General features: G+C 34.6%; 1 protein-coding gene across 1 annotated transcript in view; it reads left to right on the top strand.

Moving 5' to 3' along the window:
- The window catches only part of PCLO (piccolo presynaptic cytomatrix protein), a 378,386-nt gene extending 360,924 nt beyond the window's left edge, over window positions 1–17,462 (top strand). Inside the window, 3 exon segments of the mRNA XM_019798053.2 lie at window positions 9,916–10,050; window positions 10,464–10,609; window positions 12,792–17,462. Of these exon segments, the coding sequence (XP_019653612.2) occupies window positions 9,916–10,050; window positions 10,464–10,609; window positions 12,792–12,932 (422 nt within the window). The 3' untranslated portion in view covers window positions 12,933–17,462.
- Window positions 17,463–17,853: the final 391 nt, after the last annotated feature.

Below are 17,853 nucleotides of genomic sequence, written 5' to 3'. Positions count from 1 at the left end.
AGAATTAAGTTTAAAACATATCAATGGCTTGAGAAACAATGATTTACTAGGAAAGACCGTTCAATGCAAATAAGATTACCAGACCTAGTGAAGGATCTAGTAGCTTTCCCTGCTTCTCCAGGACATGGTGTAAAGAAAGGAGAAGTGCCAGTTATAGATAATTATTGAGTGCTACAGTCACAAATATCGAGTACCACCTTGAACTTTTGGAAGAGAGAGATGTAATTTCAGAATGGAAGGTAAAATTATTGTGGACTCTAGACTAGGGTTAATATACTTGGTCGGAAATCACAGAGAGAGGGTGATGAATAGAAGAAATTAAAGTGAGCTTATTTCCTCTTTCTAACAAGCTCAGCAAAATGGAAAAAGAACTCTTGTTTTTAGAAATTCCTATTTTAAAAGTATTGACTTGGGGCGCCTGGGTGGCACAGTGGTTAAGCATCTGCCTTCAGCTCAGGGCGTGATCCCAGCGTTCTGGGATCGAGCCCCACATCAGGCTCCTCTGCTGGGAGCCTGCTTCTTCCTCTCCCACTCCCCCTGCTTGTGTTCCCTCTCTTGCTGGCTGTCTCTATCTCTGTCAAATAAATAAATAAAATCTTTTAAAAAAAAAAGTATTGACTCATATGAATATCTTGAGATGTTTTGTTCTGTTACTTTACTCTCAATAAATTGAGCAATTGACCTAAGGGTCCAGATTTGCTTGCTAGGTGTAAACTGTCTGTTTCTTCTAGAACTGATCCTGCATTGTATCATTGTTGAGACATAAGAAGAATAAATTATTATTGAGTAACTAGCATTGTAGGCATTGTGCTAACTATGTGTATATATATATTTTATATATATATACACATATATATATTTAACAATATATTTATTATGTTAGCATTTAAAAAATTCATTGTTTAGACTTGAAACTGATAGAATAGAAACAATTGAAAGGAAGGAAAATACAATTATACATGAAGGAAAATACATCACTATTTTTGCTATTAACAGGTATTAGGACATTAACAAGATTTTCTGTAAGGGCTGGGTTTAGAAATCCTGAGTAAACAGAGACAATTATTTAGAGTAGATGTTTAGTAAAGGGTCAGAACTAAATCATATTTAGGTAATATCAGAAAATGTTCACAAATTTATTATCCTATAAAGCTGAAAGAGATACTGTAAATAGTTCATAAACAATTGTATTATCTGTTGTCACTTTACAATATGAGGAACTACAAAACAGAATTATTTAACGACTGGCCTGCCATCCAGATTTCCTGGTTTTGGAACTCCACCTTAATCCCACTTTAGACTTTGCTTAGATTTGGAATGAGTGATAGGAGCTAAGTAACAAATTTTGAGGTGATAGGCTCTCAGGGCTAAATATATATCCTATCTAACACCAATCAGACTTCATTAGGCAGTACCCGTGGCCTGTGGCGCTGGCATGTAGTATTAATTAATGGAAATTTGCAAGGAAACCTAAGTGTCGATGAGATTTTATTCACTCTATGCTGCTTTTTTCCCCTTACACAAACTTTCCTTTTACAAAACGTCCTTCTTTCCTTCTTTTGTTTTCCACATTTTATTCACTTTCGGTTAATTAAACGATGCCTCTAAAGAACCTTTTGGCTCCAACTGGTCTCGCATGAGGAAAAACTGCTCAGATCGCAGATTTCTTAGAATTCTAAGAAAGAGTAAACCTCGATTTACACTATGCGCAGCGAAGTAGTTCAGATACCAATAATGTTAAAAAAAGATTTTCTCAGGGCGCCTGGGTGGTGCAGCGGTTAAGCGTCTGCCTTCGGCTCAGGGCGTGATCCCGGCATTGTGGGATCGAGCCCCACGTCAGGCTCCTCTGCTATGAGCCTGCTTCTTCCTCTCGCACTCCCCCTGCTTGTGTTCCCTCTCTCGCTGGCTATCTCTATCTCTGTCAAATAAAAAAAAATCTTTATAAAAAAAAAATATTTTCTCAACCCATAGTCACTTTTAAAAATTATTTTGTATGTTTAGATGGTTTCCATATAGGATCTCATACAATTACGAATATTTCAGGAGGTATTTATTGCCATTTTGTTGTTTAGTATAAATAACCTGCATAATGGATGTAACACGTATATGTAGACAATAACTTCTGGCTATGGTTTTAACAACCCACAGCATAGAGCACCTAGCTGACTCGGTTGGTTGAGCATGACTCTTGATCTCAGAGTCCCGAGTTCAAGTTCTGTGTTTGATGTGCAGCATACTTAAAAGAAAAAAATTTTTTAAAAAACACCTATCATGTCAACAGGGAGATGGGCAAAAACACCTATCATGTCAACAGGGAGATGGGCAAATATAACCTTGAATCAACAACCCACAGTTGCTTGCTATCTTCTCTCCTTGCTAAGGTCCTATGTGTGGCTAAAATAAAATAGCAGAATGGCCCCTGAAAATCCCTTCATTCCAAAAACACTAAATATATATATATATATATGTATTATGTATTTAACCTATTTTGTACTTAATATCTTCAATGAAATGTTTATTTAAGCACATCATTCTCTTCCAAATACTTTCAAGATGTCAGAGCAGCCTGTTTTCTAACTTCTGGAGCTAGTTAACATCATTTTAATGTTTTTCCTTGAGTATTCTTAGGATTTCTTGTCAGAAATATGGTGGTTTGTTTTTTCAACTGAACTTTGCTCTTTATTCTGTTTTGTTTTATTTTTTTGGGCTGCTCTTAATTTCAAAAAAAATTCAGCATTTGCAGCATTTCTGTCCCCAAAAAACCAAAACGTTATTTTATTCATTCATGTGTATGTTTGTTTATTAATGTATTTATTCAGAAGTGTAGTTAACATAGTGTTATGTTAGTTTTGGGCATACATTGCAATGATTCAACAGTTCTACACATTACTCAGTGTTCATCATAATAAGTGTAAAAATCATATAAGAAATTACAAGGTTTTCATGAGAATTCGAATAGAGCTCTGGACTTAAAATCAGAAGATCTAGATTGAAGTTCTGCCTGGACCCCTTAGCCATTTGGCTAGTTACTTCAAACACCTAAGCCACTGTGTTCACACCGGTAAAATGGAGATTATATTGACCTTATTTCTTGTTGTGAAGGAATTATTGTGTTCTGTTAATGGTCATGTTTTCTTAAAATGCACTTCTCTAAAAATGTACATCAGATGGAGGTATAGATATAGCATGTGTATAAATGTGTGCATGTAGATGTGACCTACACATGGTTTTCAAAGATTATACATATATATATATAAACTTTTTTTGTGAGGAAAAAAAAGTGAGAAGAGCACTGCATATCTTAATGGAGAATAAAGCACCAGAGAGTGTGAAAGAAGAAAGCTGTGCAAGATAAAAATAAGTCAATTTGACAGTTATACTTAGTTGGGGCACTTTAGCTAAAGAGATAGAGGGACACAAACAATTTTAATAGAATTCAGTTATTCATGGTCTTTGTAAAAAATGATTATACTGTTTTTTTTAATTTAATTAAGGGGATATATCATGGCGAAAACAAAGGAATAGGTTACTTTCAATCAATATTTTAGCCCTATTCATTTATAAAAGATCTCACTAAGTCTAAGAAGCAAAATAGAAAATATTAAGAGGTTGAACAGTTATGATTTTCAATACCATATTTCAATTTTAAATTTTATTAACTCTTTGTTTAAAGGAAATCATCACACTTCCACTTTCTTCTTTGATTTCATCTTCAAGTTTTTTTTTTCCTTCTCTCCTCCCTCCTTCCTCCCTCTCTTCTCTCCTCCCTCCTTCCTCTCTCTCTTCTCTCCTCCCTCCTTCCTCCCTCCCTTCTCCCTCCCTTGAGCCTCCCTCCCTTCCTTCCTTTCTTTCTCTCATTACTATATCCTCTATATCCTCTGCCACAGGCTTTTAAATATTATCGAAAAGCTACTTTTTTCCCCCTACATCGATGTACTCATTCAGGGGACTTATTTTTTTCCCTTGGTTCCTTTAAAAATGTTTTCTATATTTTTGAAGTAGTTTAAATGGGGATATATCAGTATATCAACTGATCAATATTTCAGGGATACAGGATGCTCTTTTGATCCACAGATTTACTCTTCTGTTACTTCAATAGATACCTTTATATTTTAAATAGATGCAATTTTCTAATCTCTTGAATTTTTTTTTCTGAGCAATCAGTTATATTGGATCCCATTTCTCAGTTTGACGTATCTATCACTGTTTTCTACCTTCTTTACTCTCTGTTTTCCTTTCTATAGTATCCTAAGCCTTTCTTCCCTCTATGTGAATGTATTGATTTCTATCTTATTCAATTTTGTTCCATGGTGCTTCTAATTCATCACTAGTTTTAAAATGGGACTACTTGTATTTTACCACTGTAACCCCATTTTTTTGTCGTCTCGCTTTTGAACTGTGTCCTCAACATCCCTTCATCCCCTCCTCTTCTATTTTCCCCTCTTCTTTCTGTTCTTAAATCGCGGTTATGTATCATATTGTAGGATAAATGTCTTCTCCAGAGTAGGATTGATTGTCAGTCTGGAGCTGCTGCCCCCTTGTGGCGGCAGTGGAGGGAGGCTTCTGTGCCGTCCTGCATCTGCTCCGGGTGACAAAGGCATTCTGAATTGTGAAGGGGCAGACATGATTGACAGCGATGACTCACAATTAACGTGATCCCAGCAGTCATGTCCCTTTCTGCCTTTAATAGAAACATTAAAGAGCAAGCTGGAACAATCTTCCAACAGGAGAAAATTATCAAGAACTTCACAAGTACCATACTGAGAAGCACATGAATTTAACCTTCCAAGAAAGAAGCAGGCAAAGGGATGGTTTGAGAACTGTAATTAGCAAGCTTAATTCCACCTTTTTTCCCATAAGAGAAGATGGAAAACAACAACAAATATCACATGCTTAGCGTGTGGGGTTTTAAGGGCTGTAAAAGAGGAATATGACCCATAAACGTGTATTTCTCCCAGAAAAAAGGTTTGTTCTGCTGTTGTATTCCTGCCTGCTCATTGGTGTCATCAGTTCTGTCCACAATTTCTACTGGCTCCGAATAGTGGGAGTGTATTTTCCTTGGCTCCCTCCTTACCTAGTTAGAATCCTCTTTTTCCCCTCCATCCTAGGTGTGGGTTTCAGACATGGTGTTCTTTCCACTTCTGTATGGCTTTGGAGAAAAGACATAGAGCTGTTTCACGTATATATTTGCTGGCCTGGTTGATGAGGTTTTACTCTCCTTTTTGAAAATTGATTAAATGGGTTTTTTGTTTTTGTTTTTGTTTTTTTGCTGGCATTCACTCCACCAAGCCAAGATATATATTATTCCCAGGAGAAGATAGTCTCTGCTTTGGGTTTTTCGCCTACTTCATTTTAGAGCTCCAGGAAATGGGGAGCCTTGGATGTTTTTCCTGATTGTATTGAAATCCTCAGATCTTGAGTGATGAGCCAGGATTGCCAATCTCAAAGTTGAGATTTTCCTCTCAGCATTACTTTAACACATAGTTATTTTCATTATCATTATTTTTCAGAATTCCTGTCTTTTCTCATTGTATTTTGCCATTCACCCAAGAATTATTTAATTGAAGTCTTTTTATGTGTGATCAATGTTTGTAATAGCTTCATTTTATAGACCTTCCTGATATCTTCTTTGCAATTCAGTATGTGATCAATTTTGGGAATGTTCCACATATAGTGGAGAAAAAATATATATTCTCTATGATCAGGGTGTGGTATTTGATAAAGATACACGAGATCTGCTTTATTGATTATAATGTCTCAATATCCTATGACTTTGCTTCTTTTGGTCTACTTGGCCTGTCTTGTATGACAAGTGTTGTGTAGAAGTCTTTTACTATTATTCTCATTCATCTCCTTGCAACTTTTACATCTCATGTTGTAGTTCCAGTCTTATTTAAGTGGTACATATATCTTCATAACTGTGGTATCTTCATTAGGATTTATGTATCCTGAGCTTGATCAAATGCCTCTTTTTGTCTCGTTTACTGCATTGTGCCCTAAAGTATATTGTCTGATAATAACAGTTCAACCCCTACTCTTTTATTGTTTCCATATACCTGGCATGCTTATAATTAATTCATTTTTCACTATTTGAAACAAAACTAAATTTTTTCATAGAGTTAAGCTTTGCTTTATGAGCCAGTCTGAAAGTCTTTTTAAAAATAGGCTATCTAAACCTAGTCATGTTTACCAATGTGATAGATATGTTTGATTGCAACTCTGCATTTTGTTTTATAATTATTATGTATATTTATTATAATTCTTTTTCCATTTGTTGTCTTTGATTTGAAAAAAATTCTGTAATTAAAAAAGATTTGTATATTTGTTTTAATGATTTCCTTTTTATTTACACCATTTATAATTCGCGTTCTTCTTCCCCATTTATTATCTGCTTTGCCAATTTTAAATTGCATCCTTTGTTATCTACCTATTACCTATACAAAAATCAATAACCTCACACTACTTTCCCCATTCCCTCGCTTCCGCCTCCATCTATTTTTAGTTTTATTCTAATACTGTCAGAATACTTAACAAATGCTGTTCTCCCACCCATCTAGGTCCTCACTCTTGCTTTAGCCTCAGCTCTGCAATTAAATACGTTAGCTACTCACCATCAGTCCTTGTGCTGAACTTTCTGTAGTTATCTCTTTGGTTTAATGAAATGCATCCCTGGTGCATTTCTCAGAGAATCAATCTTTGTACAGAATTCCTGAGTTCTTATATGCTTAAAACTATAGGCTTAATACTTGAAAGACAGTTTAACTGTATATAAAATCCTTGGCTTGCGTTTTATTTTCTTGAGTTTCTTGAGAGGAAAGCTAATTTAACTGCTGTAAAGTATCTACAATCATTGGTTGCTAAACTGTTATGATGTAATTATATCCAGAAGATTTGTGTTTCAGTGTAAAGGGTGGTTTCCTATATTTTTGGACCTTAGTTATTGATAATGATAGATATTTCTCTACATGTCTGGGTACAACCAGGCATAAAAAGTTAAATTAATTTAATCAAACACTTGATCCAGGAAAGAAATTCATCAAAATAACATATCCACAAAATGTGACAAAATTCAATCAAAAGGATTAAAAAACCACCATCTAATATATTTACAATTTTGCACATAATACTTTTGTTACTTTAGTTTCCTCTCAAAGATTACTCAACTATAGTCTGTATTCTATATTTTGTCTACGTGCATGCAGAGGTCAAAATTATTTTTTAAAATATACTAAGATATTATGTACCTTTTCACTGTATTGACATTTACATTGATAATGCAAAAGCAATGATGCAGTAAACTGCTGGGGACTTAGCACAAAGCAAGGCAGTTACACCAGACTATATTAACAGTCACTGTATTATTTTTTTAACTTCCACTCACTTGTAAGGAAAATGCCAGTTTCATTTAAGACTGTCCTTAATGAGGAAGTTAAAATTATTGTTATTAAACCTAGACCCTTAAGTACACGTCTTTCTAATTCTTTGTGGTGAAATGTAAAAAATACCAGAAGCACTTCGCTGCCTGCCGAATTATGATAGTTGACATGGGGAAACCTGTTTGTGGTTTTTTGTTGTTGTTGTGTTCTTTTTGAGTTGCAAGCTGAACTAGCCTTTTTAATAAGAAGTGTAATTTTTGCTAAAAAGATAGACAAATGCTACTTATTCTCAACAATTAACAAAGTAAGCTTGTCACTTTAAGAAAAACAAGTGATGATAGTTGTCAGTGATAAAATTAGGATTTTAAATAAAAATAGAACTTTGGAAAACTTCTATCAGCCTTCCTGAGTCTGGAGGCTTCTCAATATTCAAAGACCTTTTTGATGATATTGGTGATGATATTAACACATGTGCTTTAAATATTTTATGAAATATGTCAACGAGAACTGCCTAGCTCAATGAACCAGTATTTTCTAAAATGAATATGCTATTACCAAGTCAGGCATAGTTAAAAGAGCCATTCAAAATGCAAGATTAAAAAGAATGTATACAGACTGATGTATTTTAAAGCATCAGTTCAAAAGTTCATTAATATGATTTCAGATTCCATATTTCCTCTAATCTTTAAGAAATTACCACTTGTCAAATTGTAATTATCTAATATTATCTAAAGAGGATATTCAAATAATTTCTTCATATATTTCTTTCTTCATATATTTCAACATAGTGAATGGATTTAATACAGAAATAGCTATTAATAAAACAACATATTGAATTGGATTTAATATAGAAACAGGTATGAGAATCCAACTGTCCTTTATTAAGAAAACATTAATGAAATTTGAAAAAAATATGAAACAGCATTCCTCACTGTATATTTTTGTTCTGGAAAATATGGTTATTTTTCTTTAAAATATTTATTTATAAGTATATTATTGTCATTTTAATTGAGTCAATAAATATTCTAGAATATCTAATTTTGTAACTTAATTAGAAATGTTAATTTCTAATATTGATAGCTATAATACGATTGTTCTTTGAGGACCTTCTATTTGTTTGTTTAAGAGTGTAAAGAAGTCTAGGGGCACCTGGGTGGCACAGCGGTTAAGCGTCTGCCTTCGGCTCAGGGCTTGATCCCGGCGTTATGGGATCGAGACCCACATCAGGCTCTTCCGCTATGAGCCTGCTTCTTCCTCTCCCACTCCCCCTGCTTGTGTTCCCTCTCTCGCTGGCTGTCTCTATCTCTGTCGAATAAATAAATAAAATCTTTAAAAAAAAAAAAAAAGAGTGTAAAGAAGTCTAAAACCAAGATGTTTGAGAACAAGTGATCTATATCCAAACTTAAAAACCTTTAATAGGTTCCTGTTGTCCTAAATATGAAAACCAAATTCTTAACATGGTACCAATTAACAACATGTCATAATCACATGAACTCAGATTTAGTTCTTTAGTCCCATGATGTTCCCTCCTGTAGCACACTGTTCCTTCTCTGTAGCATGTTCTTAATCCATTTCAACTAGTTAAGTCTTTCTCATCTTTCTGGTTTCAGCTCAAGCAGTACTTCCACAGACTGTCTTGGAATCATGCCCTTGTATTCCATTACCTTTTTTCTTTTTCTAATTTTACATTTATCAATGAAAATAATTTGTTAAGGCTTTCTTCCAAATAGGTGGAAAAACCGTAAAACCATTAAGGATGCGTGTTTTGGCTCATGACTGTTACCATTCTTCCTAACAGAGTGCTTATCACAGGGTAGGATGGGAAATAAAATTCTTGTTGATGATTGGAGAAGTGGATGCATACATGAATTGGCAGCGGAAAGGGTGAATCATAAAGAACATGACCTAGCATGAATAGCTTCTGCAGTGATACAAAGATCCAAGATAAACACTTGAAAGAAATACATTTCATTTAGGTCACTCATCGTATTTTCCCTTGTGCAATTTCATTACTACATATTCTTGTTGGCTATTTCTTTTATAAAGGAAAAGAAAGAAAGTAGAAATAACATATAACGACATTTAGTTGTGGTAGCAAATGTTCTTGCGCAAGCCTGGTAATGAGAAATTGTTAGCAAACAACTCTTGTATTCCACATGACTGATTTCCTATAGATTATATTAAAATTATATTATTTTTATGGATATCTTTTTTCTCGTAATCTCATCTGTTTCCTCTTTTGGCCTAAGAATCTACAGTTAAGTAATACTTATTGACTCGCTTTTCTTCCATACCTCCCTATTTACTAGCTTGTCGTTATTAGCACACTTTGTTGTAAGTGTGTAATTTATCAGTCTCCCCAAGAGATTTTACACTCCTTAAGGTCTCAGACTGTATTTTATTCATCTGTGTATCCACAGGATAGAATAAGGTGTTCAACATTTGATAAGCAATAAATGAATGTATGAATGAATGATTAAATTAAACATTTAATAGATGGTATTTCATATTCCTTAACACTTTTATTAAATTCTTCCAGTCAAAACTCAGGTAATGGGAGAAATCAAGATTGCACTGAAGAAGGAAATGAAGACAGATGGTGAACAACTAATAGTTGAGATTCTCCAGTGCAGAAATATCACCTACAAATTTAAATCTCCCGATCACTTACCAGGTATCTAATTTTGTGATAATGAGCAATGTCATACATCTAGGAATTCTGTAGGAATATGTCCTAAATAATCTGGAAAATGTAGAGTAAAATTTGGGTTGTACACCAAATATATCTGAAAAATGGAAAGTAATAACTAATTTCTTTTATGTAAAACAAGTTGATATTTTACTAGTTTTTAGCTAAATTTTCTCAACACATAAACTTAGAGTAATGTATTTACCATACAACAGGAAAACTGAATTGCTGAGAAAATTGGTGTATCTCTTAAACACTTTCTGTTGTCTGAAACAAACTGAGCACAGTCTTCTGGCTTTGTGTAAAATATAGAAGAACTCTCAGTGTGCAAGTACAATTCTTTCAATAGAAAATTGTGTGAGTCATGGACACTTTACAAGCCGAGTTCTTATTTTCAGATTTATATGTAAAGATATATGTGATGAACATCTCTACCCAGAAAAAGGTAATCAAGAAAAAAACAAGAGTATGCCGACATGATAGAGAGCCCTCATTCAATGAAACTTTTAGATTCAGCCTCAGTCCTGCCGGACATTCTCTTCAGGTAACTCTATATTATACTGTTACTATTTTAAAATTTTGTTCATGCACAATTTGTTATTTGACATGTGTATACTGATCATACAGTATGTGACATTTTACATGTTAATTCTTAGAGGTATCTTTCCAGTGGCCCTTTAGAATTTCACAGCCCACTCACCCATCCGATTAGCTACCAAGTTTTCCCTATTCTGACTACTCAGTTCCTTTTATATAGATTTATTTCCATGCTCACTGCCACTATTCCTCTTTGAGTCCTCATCTTTATTACTCAGATCACTTTAGCAGTATACCTGGCCTCCTTGGCATCAGAGTCTTACCCTCTTAATTCATTTCATCACACTGCTGGCAAAGGTATCTTCTAAAAATGGCTAGGAGTGTGGCAGGATGGATGAAATAGGTGAAGGGGAGAGTATACTTATTGTGATGAGCCCTGAGCAATGTACAGAATTGCTGAATCATTGTGTTGTACACCTGAAACTAATGTTAACACTGTACATTAAGGATACTTGAACTAAAAATAGTTAGATAGTTGATGATAGATGATAGATAGATAGATAGATAGATAGATAGATAGATAGATAGATGATAGATAGATAACAACACTGGCTAGCAGGTTCCATTAAAGCCCTTAATGACTCACCAATATCCTGCCTCATTCATAGTTCTCTAAGGTGAGCTGTAATTGTATTGATTTAATCTCAACTCCTTGTATACTTCCCAACGCTCTCTGTACTCCAGTCACACCACAATCTTCAAATCAGGTTAAGCCTCCAATGTTTGCTCCTATTTTTCTTCCCTTTCAATATTGTCTCCTTCTCTCTCTCCACCCATCTCATTGGTCCACAATCTTTCAATGTTAACTCAGCCCTTTACTGATGACCCCAGGTGCAATTCATCACACCTTATTCACATAACACTTTGCTTAACCTATTAGGCTATCAATCCTAATCTATGCTGTAAAATCATCTATATGCTTACCTGTCACTGCTTCCATACCTTCTGCCTCTCTAAGACAAGGCCTGGTTCATTACTCCTTGTTCTACAGCCTCATAGAATGCTGGTACATAGTGTGTCTTTAGTAGATGTGGGGACAAAGAATGAAAGAGGGAAAAAGAGGCAGGAGGAAAGAGATGAAAAAGTATGGGAAGAGTAAGACCATGGTATTGGCACTTAAGGGCCCACACTAAAGACAAATATAAGAAATATTACTAAGCTAAAACTGTATTGAGAGCACCGACAGACATTAGAGTGGAAAGAAATTTAAAAAAAAAAAACAGTGAAGGATGCACTGCAGTCCGTGTGAACAAAAGTGCCATCTGCAGAGATTAAGTAGTTAGAGAGGGGACCGCGGGGGAGGAAGATCACACATTTGTTTGAAATGTGATACATTTGATAAGAAAGCGGGCTCCAAGTGAAAATCTGCAATGCCATCTGAAATCCCAAAACCAGAGGCCAGAAGAGATATGAGTTATAACCATAACTAGAAATGTAGATTTTGAAGTCAGAAACATAAAAGTAAGGTTTTAACCAAGAATGAAGATGAATTCTCTAAAGGAGATTCTGAAAGAGAGAGAGCAAGAGAGAACTGTCAAGGATTCACGGTTAGCACTACTAATGCTCTCCACCTTTCTTTCAACTCCTCTCTAAAAGAAAAAAAAAATGTCTTGAGTCTGAGATCCTATGGCATTTCAGCTAACGTTAAGTTCTACATATGACAAGAAATCACTTTGGAAGTGCATACCATAGTGAAATCACCAGTAAATGAAATGTTAAATAATATTAACGTTGTGTTTTATCTGCCTTGCGAGCTCTTGTTTATTTCTCAGCACTCAATTTCATATCTGAGTTAATATCTCATAAACTAGTAAAAAATATACCTAGCAAAGTTCTTTTGAGAAATTTTCCATTCATGTAAGCATAAACCTAGTCAAAATTAGCTGCTAATGCATGTCATCTAAAATTCTCATATCCTCCAGGATGTCTTTTCCTTTGGGAAATGCTGATGTGAATTAATTAACATTATGCACATCTTTTGAGGACATCTTGAGGATTAGTTCTCTTACACGTATAGCTGCTACTTTCCCTCACCCTTTCTTGTCTGTGTGATTTCTTTGACGATCAATGTCCTTTAAAAAGGTTGAAAAATATATGCAAGTGTATATAATTTTGGCTATTTTTTCTAGATTTTACTTTTCTCTAATGGAGGGAAGTTTATGAAAAAGACCTTGATTGGCGAAGCCTGTATCTGGCTTGACAAAGTGGATCTCAGAAAAAGAATAGTCAACTGGCACAAACTTTTGGTCAGTCCTACTCAAACCCATTGAAGAAATGTGTCTGCTCAGGGTATAGAAACTGCTCCTAATAATTTCAAATCAAGACTAGAGTTGGATACTATTCTACAATGTTTTTAGGGGTAAATGTGAGAGGAGGAACAACAGGCAAACACATACTTAAAGCTTTGTGAATGTTTTGTTGTGGAACACAGAAAAAAACTCAAATGAAAAAAGTTCATATATTGGAGACCATAAAAAAGAGCTTTGAGTCCTTGGATGGCTTCAAGAAAGACAGAGCTTTTTTGATTACTTAATGCACAAATCTTTGAGCAGAGTTGAACTATAGCTAAAGGCAGCTGCTCGAATATTAAAATGGTCCCTAATGCAAGACAAAGTCAATCATTTATGCAAAAGAACCTTGGTTGAAAGGAAAGAGCTGCTGTAACAAATCTCAGTTTTCAGGAGTCTAAAGATCTTTTTTCTTCATCTTACTTTCTCAGACGACTTACTGTTTTTAGATTCTGACATAGGATACAACTACAGTATGCGTTCAAGACTAGAAGTGAGGTGGTTGTGTTCAGAGGGAGAGGGTACTGGAGATGGACAAATTACGGCTTTTAGATTTTCTCTCTGTCTAAATGTTACAAGCGTGAGCATCGCCGATTTTGGAATTCATGTTGTAAAAGCACATTTGTATACTATGAAATGATGTAGAGTGAAGATAATATGAAGTGGAAGTGGAATTACATTTATGTAGAAATAAAGCCATGATTGGCTCACACAGAATGTTGCCCCACAAAAATATTGGAACCTTGGTTGAAAACATCAAAATCTCCTTAAATGATCATTAAGCCAATACATTTTCAACGTGCATACCAAAGAACATAGATTAAAATGGTATGTTCCAGGAAGTGTGATGAGTTGGTCTTTGTGGAATTGCAAATGTTTTTCCACATGTTTTCTTTCTCTTGAGGGAGGTATTGAAAGAGAGGAAATTCTTCCTCTGGCAAACAAATCATATTAATCTGTGACATGGATTAATTAATTTGGTGTCATTTCCTGCTGTTCCATGATGCTTTTTTTGTCCTTAATGCATTAATTGATTGTATAAGGAAAACCCTGACACTAAACTCAAGTTCTTCCTAGTGCTCCATTTTTCTCTGTTAGTGACAATATCACAGTGATCAAGTTCATCAATATTGGGAAAATAAGTGAAAAATCGGCATTATATTGAGATTAAAATATAACTTGAGCTATTTTATTAATACGGAATAAATGGACCAATGTCCAAGTCATTAAAAGGAAGCTTCCTCTTCTCCGTCAACCAACTGTGTAGACAAAGGAAGTAGAATGGAGTTCTAGGACATGCACTCTGCTGGGAGGAGGAGACTGACTTCTGACTTGGTCCTGCCCCTGTGTCACCTTGCACATGTCACTTAAAGTCACTTCCCCCAGTTTTCTTATTTGTAGAATAAAAATAATTACATATTCCTAGCCTTCCTAATGGAATGTTGGGGTGTTCAAGCCAAGTGAACTGTGAGGAAAAAAAATAAAGCACATTGCCAGATATAGTTTTATACATAAAGTGAGGAATAATTATTATGCAGCTCTTTATTTCTCAAATTTTATATGCAAAAACATCCTCCATACTGATGGGAAGCATTGACTTGGATAAAAGTAGTGTATTCGCTCCAAAACTAATAGTTTTTCTTTAAAATACAAACTTGCATTGAACCTGAGAAAAGGTGAAGAATTAAATCAGGATGATTTGCAAATTGGGTTATTATAAATGAAATGAGTTATGTCAATCTTATACTATTCCCATATCCTACCCTAAAATAAATTGCTTCTCAGAGTGTTCTGAGTTTGAAAGCTGTTTCTTCATTCAAAGGTGAGATTTTAGCAGGTTTTGAGAAATTATCTCCAAATACATTGGTTGGATATTGAATTTTCTCACTTTTAAAGAAAAACATACTTTAAATTTGAGAGGAATTGATTAAATGTAAAACATTAAAAATAAAACAATTTCTAATAAATTCAGGCTATATATCTTTATTATGTTCATAAAGAAATACAAAATCACTCTTCTCCAATCCAAGGAAGAAAACAGTCCGTTTTCTTCCCTCTATTTTTTACCTGTCCTCCCTGATAACGCAGCGTCATTCACCATTGATACTGCTCTAAAACAAGAAAGCAGGGAAGGGAGCACGGAAGATTTGATACTGCTCGGATTTTATTTTTAGAGACAACTAGATCTGCTGATGGTTGCTATGGATATTTCCAGCAGAAGTGAGCACTTTAGGGAGCTTGTAATCATCACTCATAGCTGGGGAAGGGAAGGATTCGGGAAGATCGCTTTCTGACATAAAATGATTTTGCTATTCACCCTTCAAAGGAAACTCTGGCTCACCTTGGGCCCTCTTCTGCAGCCGCGTACATCTAGCAGTAGGCATGAGAAGTTGTATGACCAGTAAGTTTGACTTCATTCCAGTTGTGATTTCTTTTAGAATAACACAAATGAGGTGCCACTAAAACAAAGATCATCCCTTGGTAGCTATTTGACCTGAAAGGGTAGGGGTTTCTCCATTCTAGGTGCCCCTTTGTTCCAAGGCACCAGCGATGGGGCCAGGTCAGTCAAGAGAGCTAACGACAGGGCTTCTTTTTTGTGCACCAGCATCCCCCTTCAGAGAGCATAAGATCCTGCCACAGTGTGCCAAGTTTGCAGCTGACCAAAATCCTAAATTGTGCGGGAATTATTCTATGCAACACTGATCCTCAAACAAATGCATTTCTTCTGAATGATGTCGATTACCCTTCTTACAACCAAGCTGTTTCTTTTTTAATTGCAAATAGGGCTCTTGGTGTTTTTTTACTTTTTTTGTATATATCACAGCACATAATTTTCCACTTTTTCATTTCTTTTTATTTTTTGGAATCAGTTTTTTTAATCCTACTGATGACAAAGTTTGTAATCTCTGAATAATACACAGTCAGTCCAATTCCAACACCTATATCTTGAAAAGCATCTTAATTTTCCCACAACTTCATTGAGTCATCAGAGACTGGAGTTGCTTCTTGGTTTAAAATTTGGTCCTAAAGAAACTTTTAGCTGTAGAAGCAAAAGCACAGAGTGAATTTTTACAAAAGATGGGGACTTGTAGAATGGTCATTACAGACATAGGTAACGGTACAAGCAAGAAGTCGGTGTTTCCCCCTGTTTTTACTTAAGATTAAGAATATTTTTGGTGACTCTGACCTCTTTCTTTACCATTTCTGTTGAAAAGAACGTATCCAAGACTAAGGAACAGTGATTGTCTTTGTTCCTTAATGTGCCCATATTGTAACTAATCATACAAATAAATGCATATTTTCAGCATATCAGTGGAATTAGTTTTGTGGATCACACACATTAACATAGTCATATTGTGGGAATATTATAGCTGGTAACCAGCTGATATTGATTCTTACTGTAAGAATGGTTGTGATGGTAGTGGTGATAGTCGTAGTGACACTAGGTCGGTGGTCATGTGAAGTAAAACAAAATTCTATACTATATTGTGCCCAATTTATTAGAAATTATTTGATCGATGTTTCATTTCATTAAGATATCATAAAGATGTTTATAGTATTTTTTTACTTTATTATTTAAATCATAACTAACAATATTTTTAAAAACTTATTTTCATTGCTATAATGTCTAATATTCCAAAAGCAGCCAACTACAGCTATATATATGTTTATAACTCTCCATGTGACAGAGTGAGTTTCTGTCTTTTTGAGCTTGACATGGAAGTGAAAGAAAGCTCGATGAATAATTATGAGCTGTCTCTTTAATAATTACTTGCCTTTGATGTAATTCAAAAATGAATGAGTGAAGCAGATATTCTCATTGAATATGACACATTGATGTTTTCTGTATGTTCCATGTTGTTGTCATTATTCAAGATATCCATTAAGTCAAAATCATTTAATCAAATGATTCCTTATCTGATATGTAGATCGAGAGCATTTCTTAAATGGTTAACCTGTACATAACTATACATTTGGTAAAATAGACAAAGTTGAAATATTAATTTCATTTGGCATTCAGCATGTGAATATGATTATCGTTTGATTGTGTCTGTATATTTGTTGGTGATGTGCTCAGGTGCTCCCACTACTGATTAATGTGTGTGCTAATATCCTAACAAAAACACATCTGATGTTAATGGGAAAAAAATCTTGTCTGAAAAAATAAAAATCTAATAAATTGATTTCAAAATAAAAAATAAAGTACTTGGAGGTATGTCTTGTTTCTAACTACATGTTGCATGCTGTGTTGGTGATTTGCTAATGTGTTCTTTTCTGTTCTACCCAAATCTCTCTAGAAAATCTAATGAACAAATATAAATTCTTGGGCTAAAGGTTGTAGAAATTGAATTGAAATACATGAGAATTGTATCTAAAATGCTTGTAAATCTGTCTTGAGTTTTACTCTATGTAAAAATATGTCTTGGTTTTGTGATTGTATACAAGATGTATCTTGATAGCTTATGCAGACTGTGCTGTATAAAAAGGCTGTTGCCTCAGCCTTCCTAATAAATATTGAAAATGTCAACTTTGACTTCTTGTGTTTACCAACTTGATAAGTTGATTCTTTATTACAAAATAGAAAATTTCATAACATATTCTCTGAAAATTATAAATACATTCATTCACCCAGTTTAAAAAATAAATTTTAAACCCAGCACAGAAAACAGAATTAAATAAATGTATAGCTTAATAAATTATTATATGTTGGACACTCTTGTCACCACCACCCAGGTCAAGGAATTTAACTTTGCCAGTCATCTCATAAGACCACCATTTTACCCCTCCCTCTCACAACACCTTCCCAAACTCTAAATGCAACCACCATTTTCATATTTATGATAATTACTTCCTGGTTTATCACTGACATCTGCTTAGTAAAAAAATACTCGCGTGGTTTTCC

This window comes from Ailuropoda melanoleuca, chromosome 1 (genome assembly GCF_002007445.2).
Source record: "Ailuropoda melanoleuca isolate Jingjing chromosome 1, ASM200744v2, whole genome shotgun sequence".
Lineage (NCBI taxonomy): Eukaryota > Metazoa > Chordata > Mammalia > Carnivora > Ursidae > Ailuropoda > Ailuropoda melanoleuca.
The sequence above is the reverse complement of the archived record's forward strand: the minus strand, read 5'-3'. Positions and strand labels throughout refer to the sequence as shown.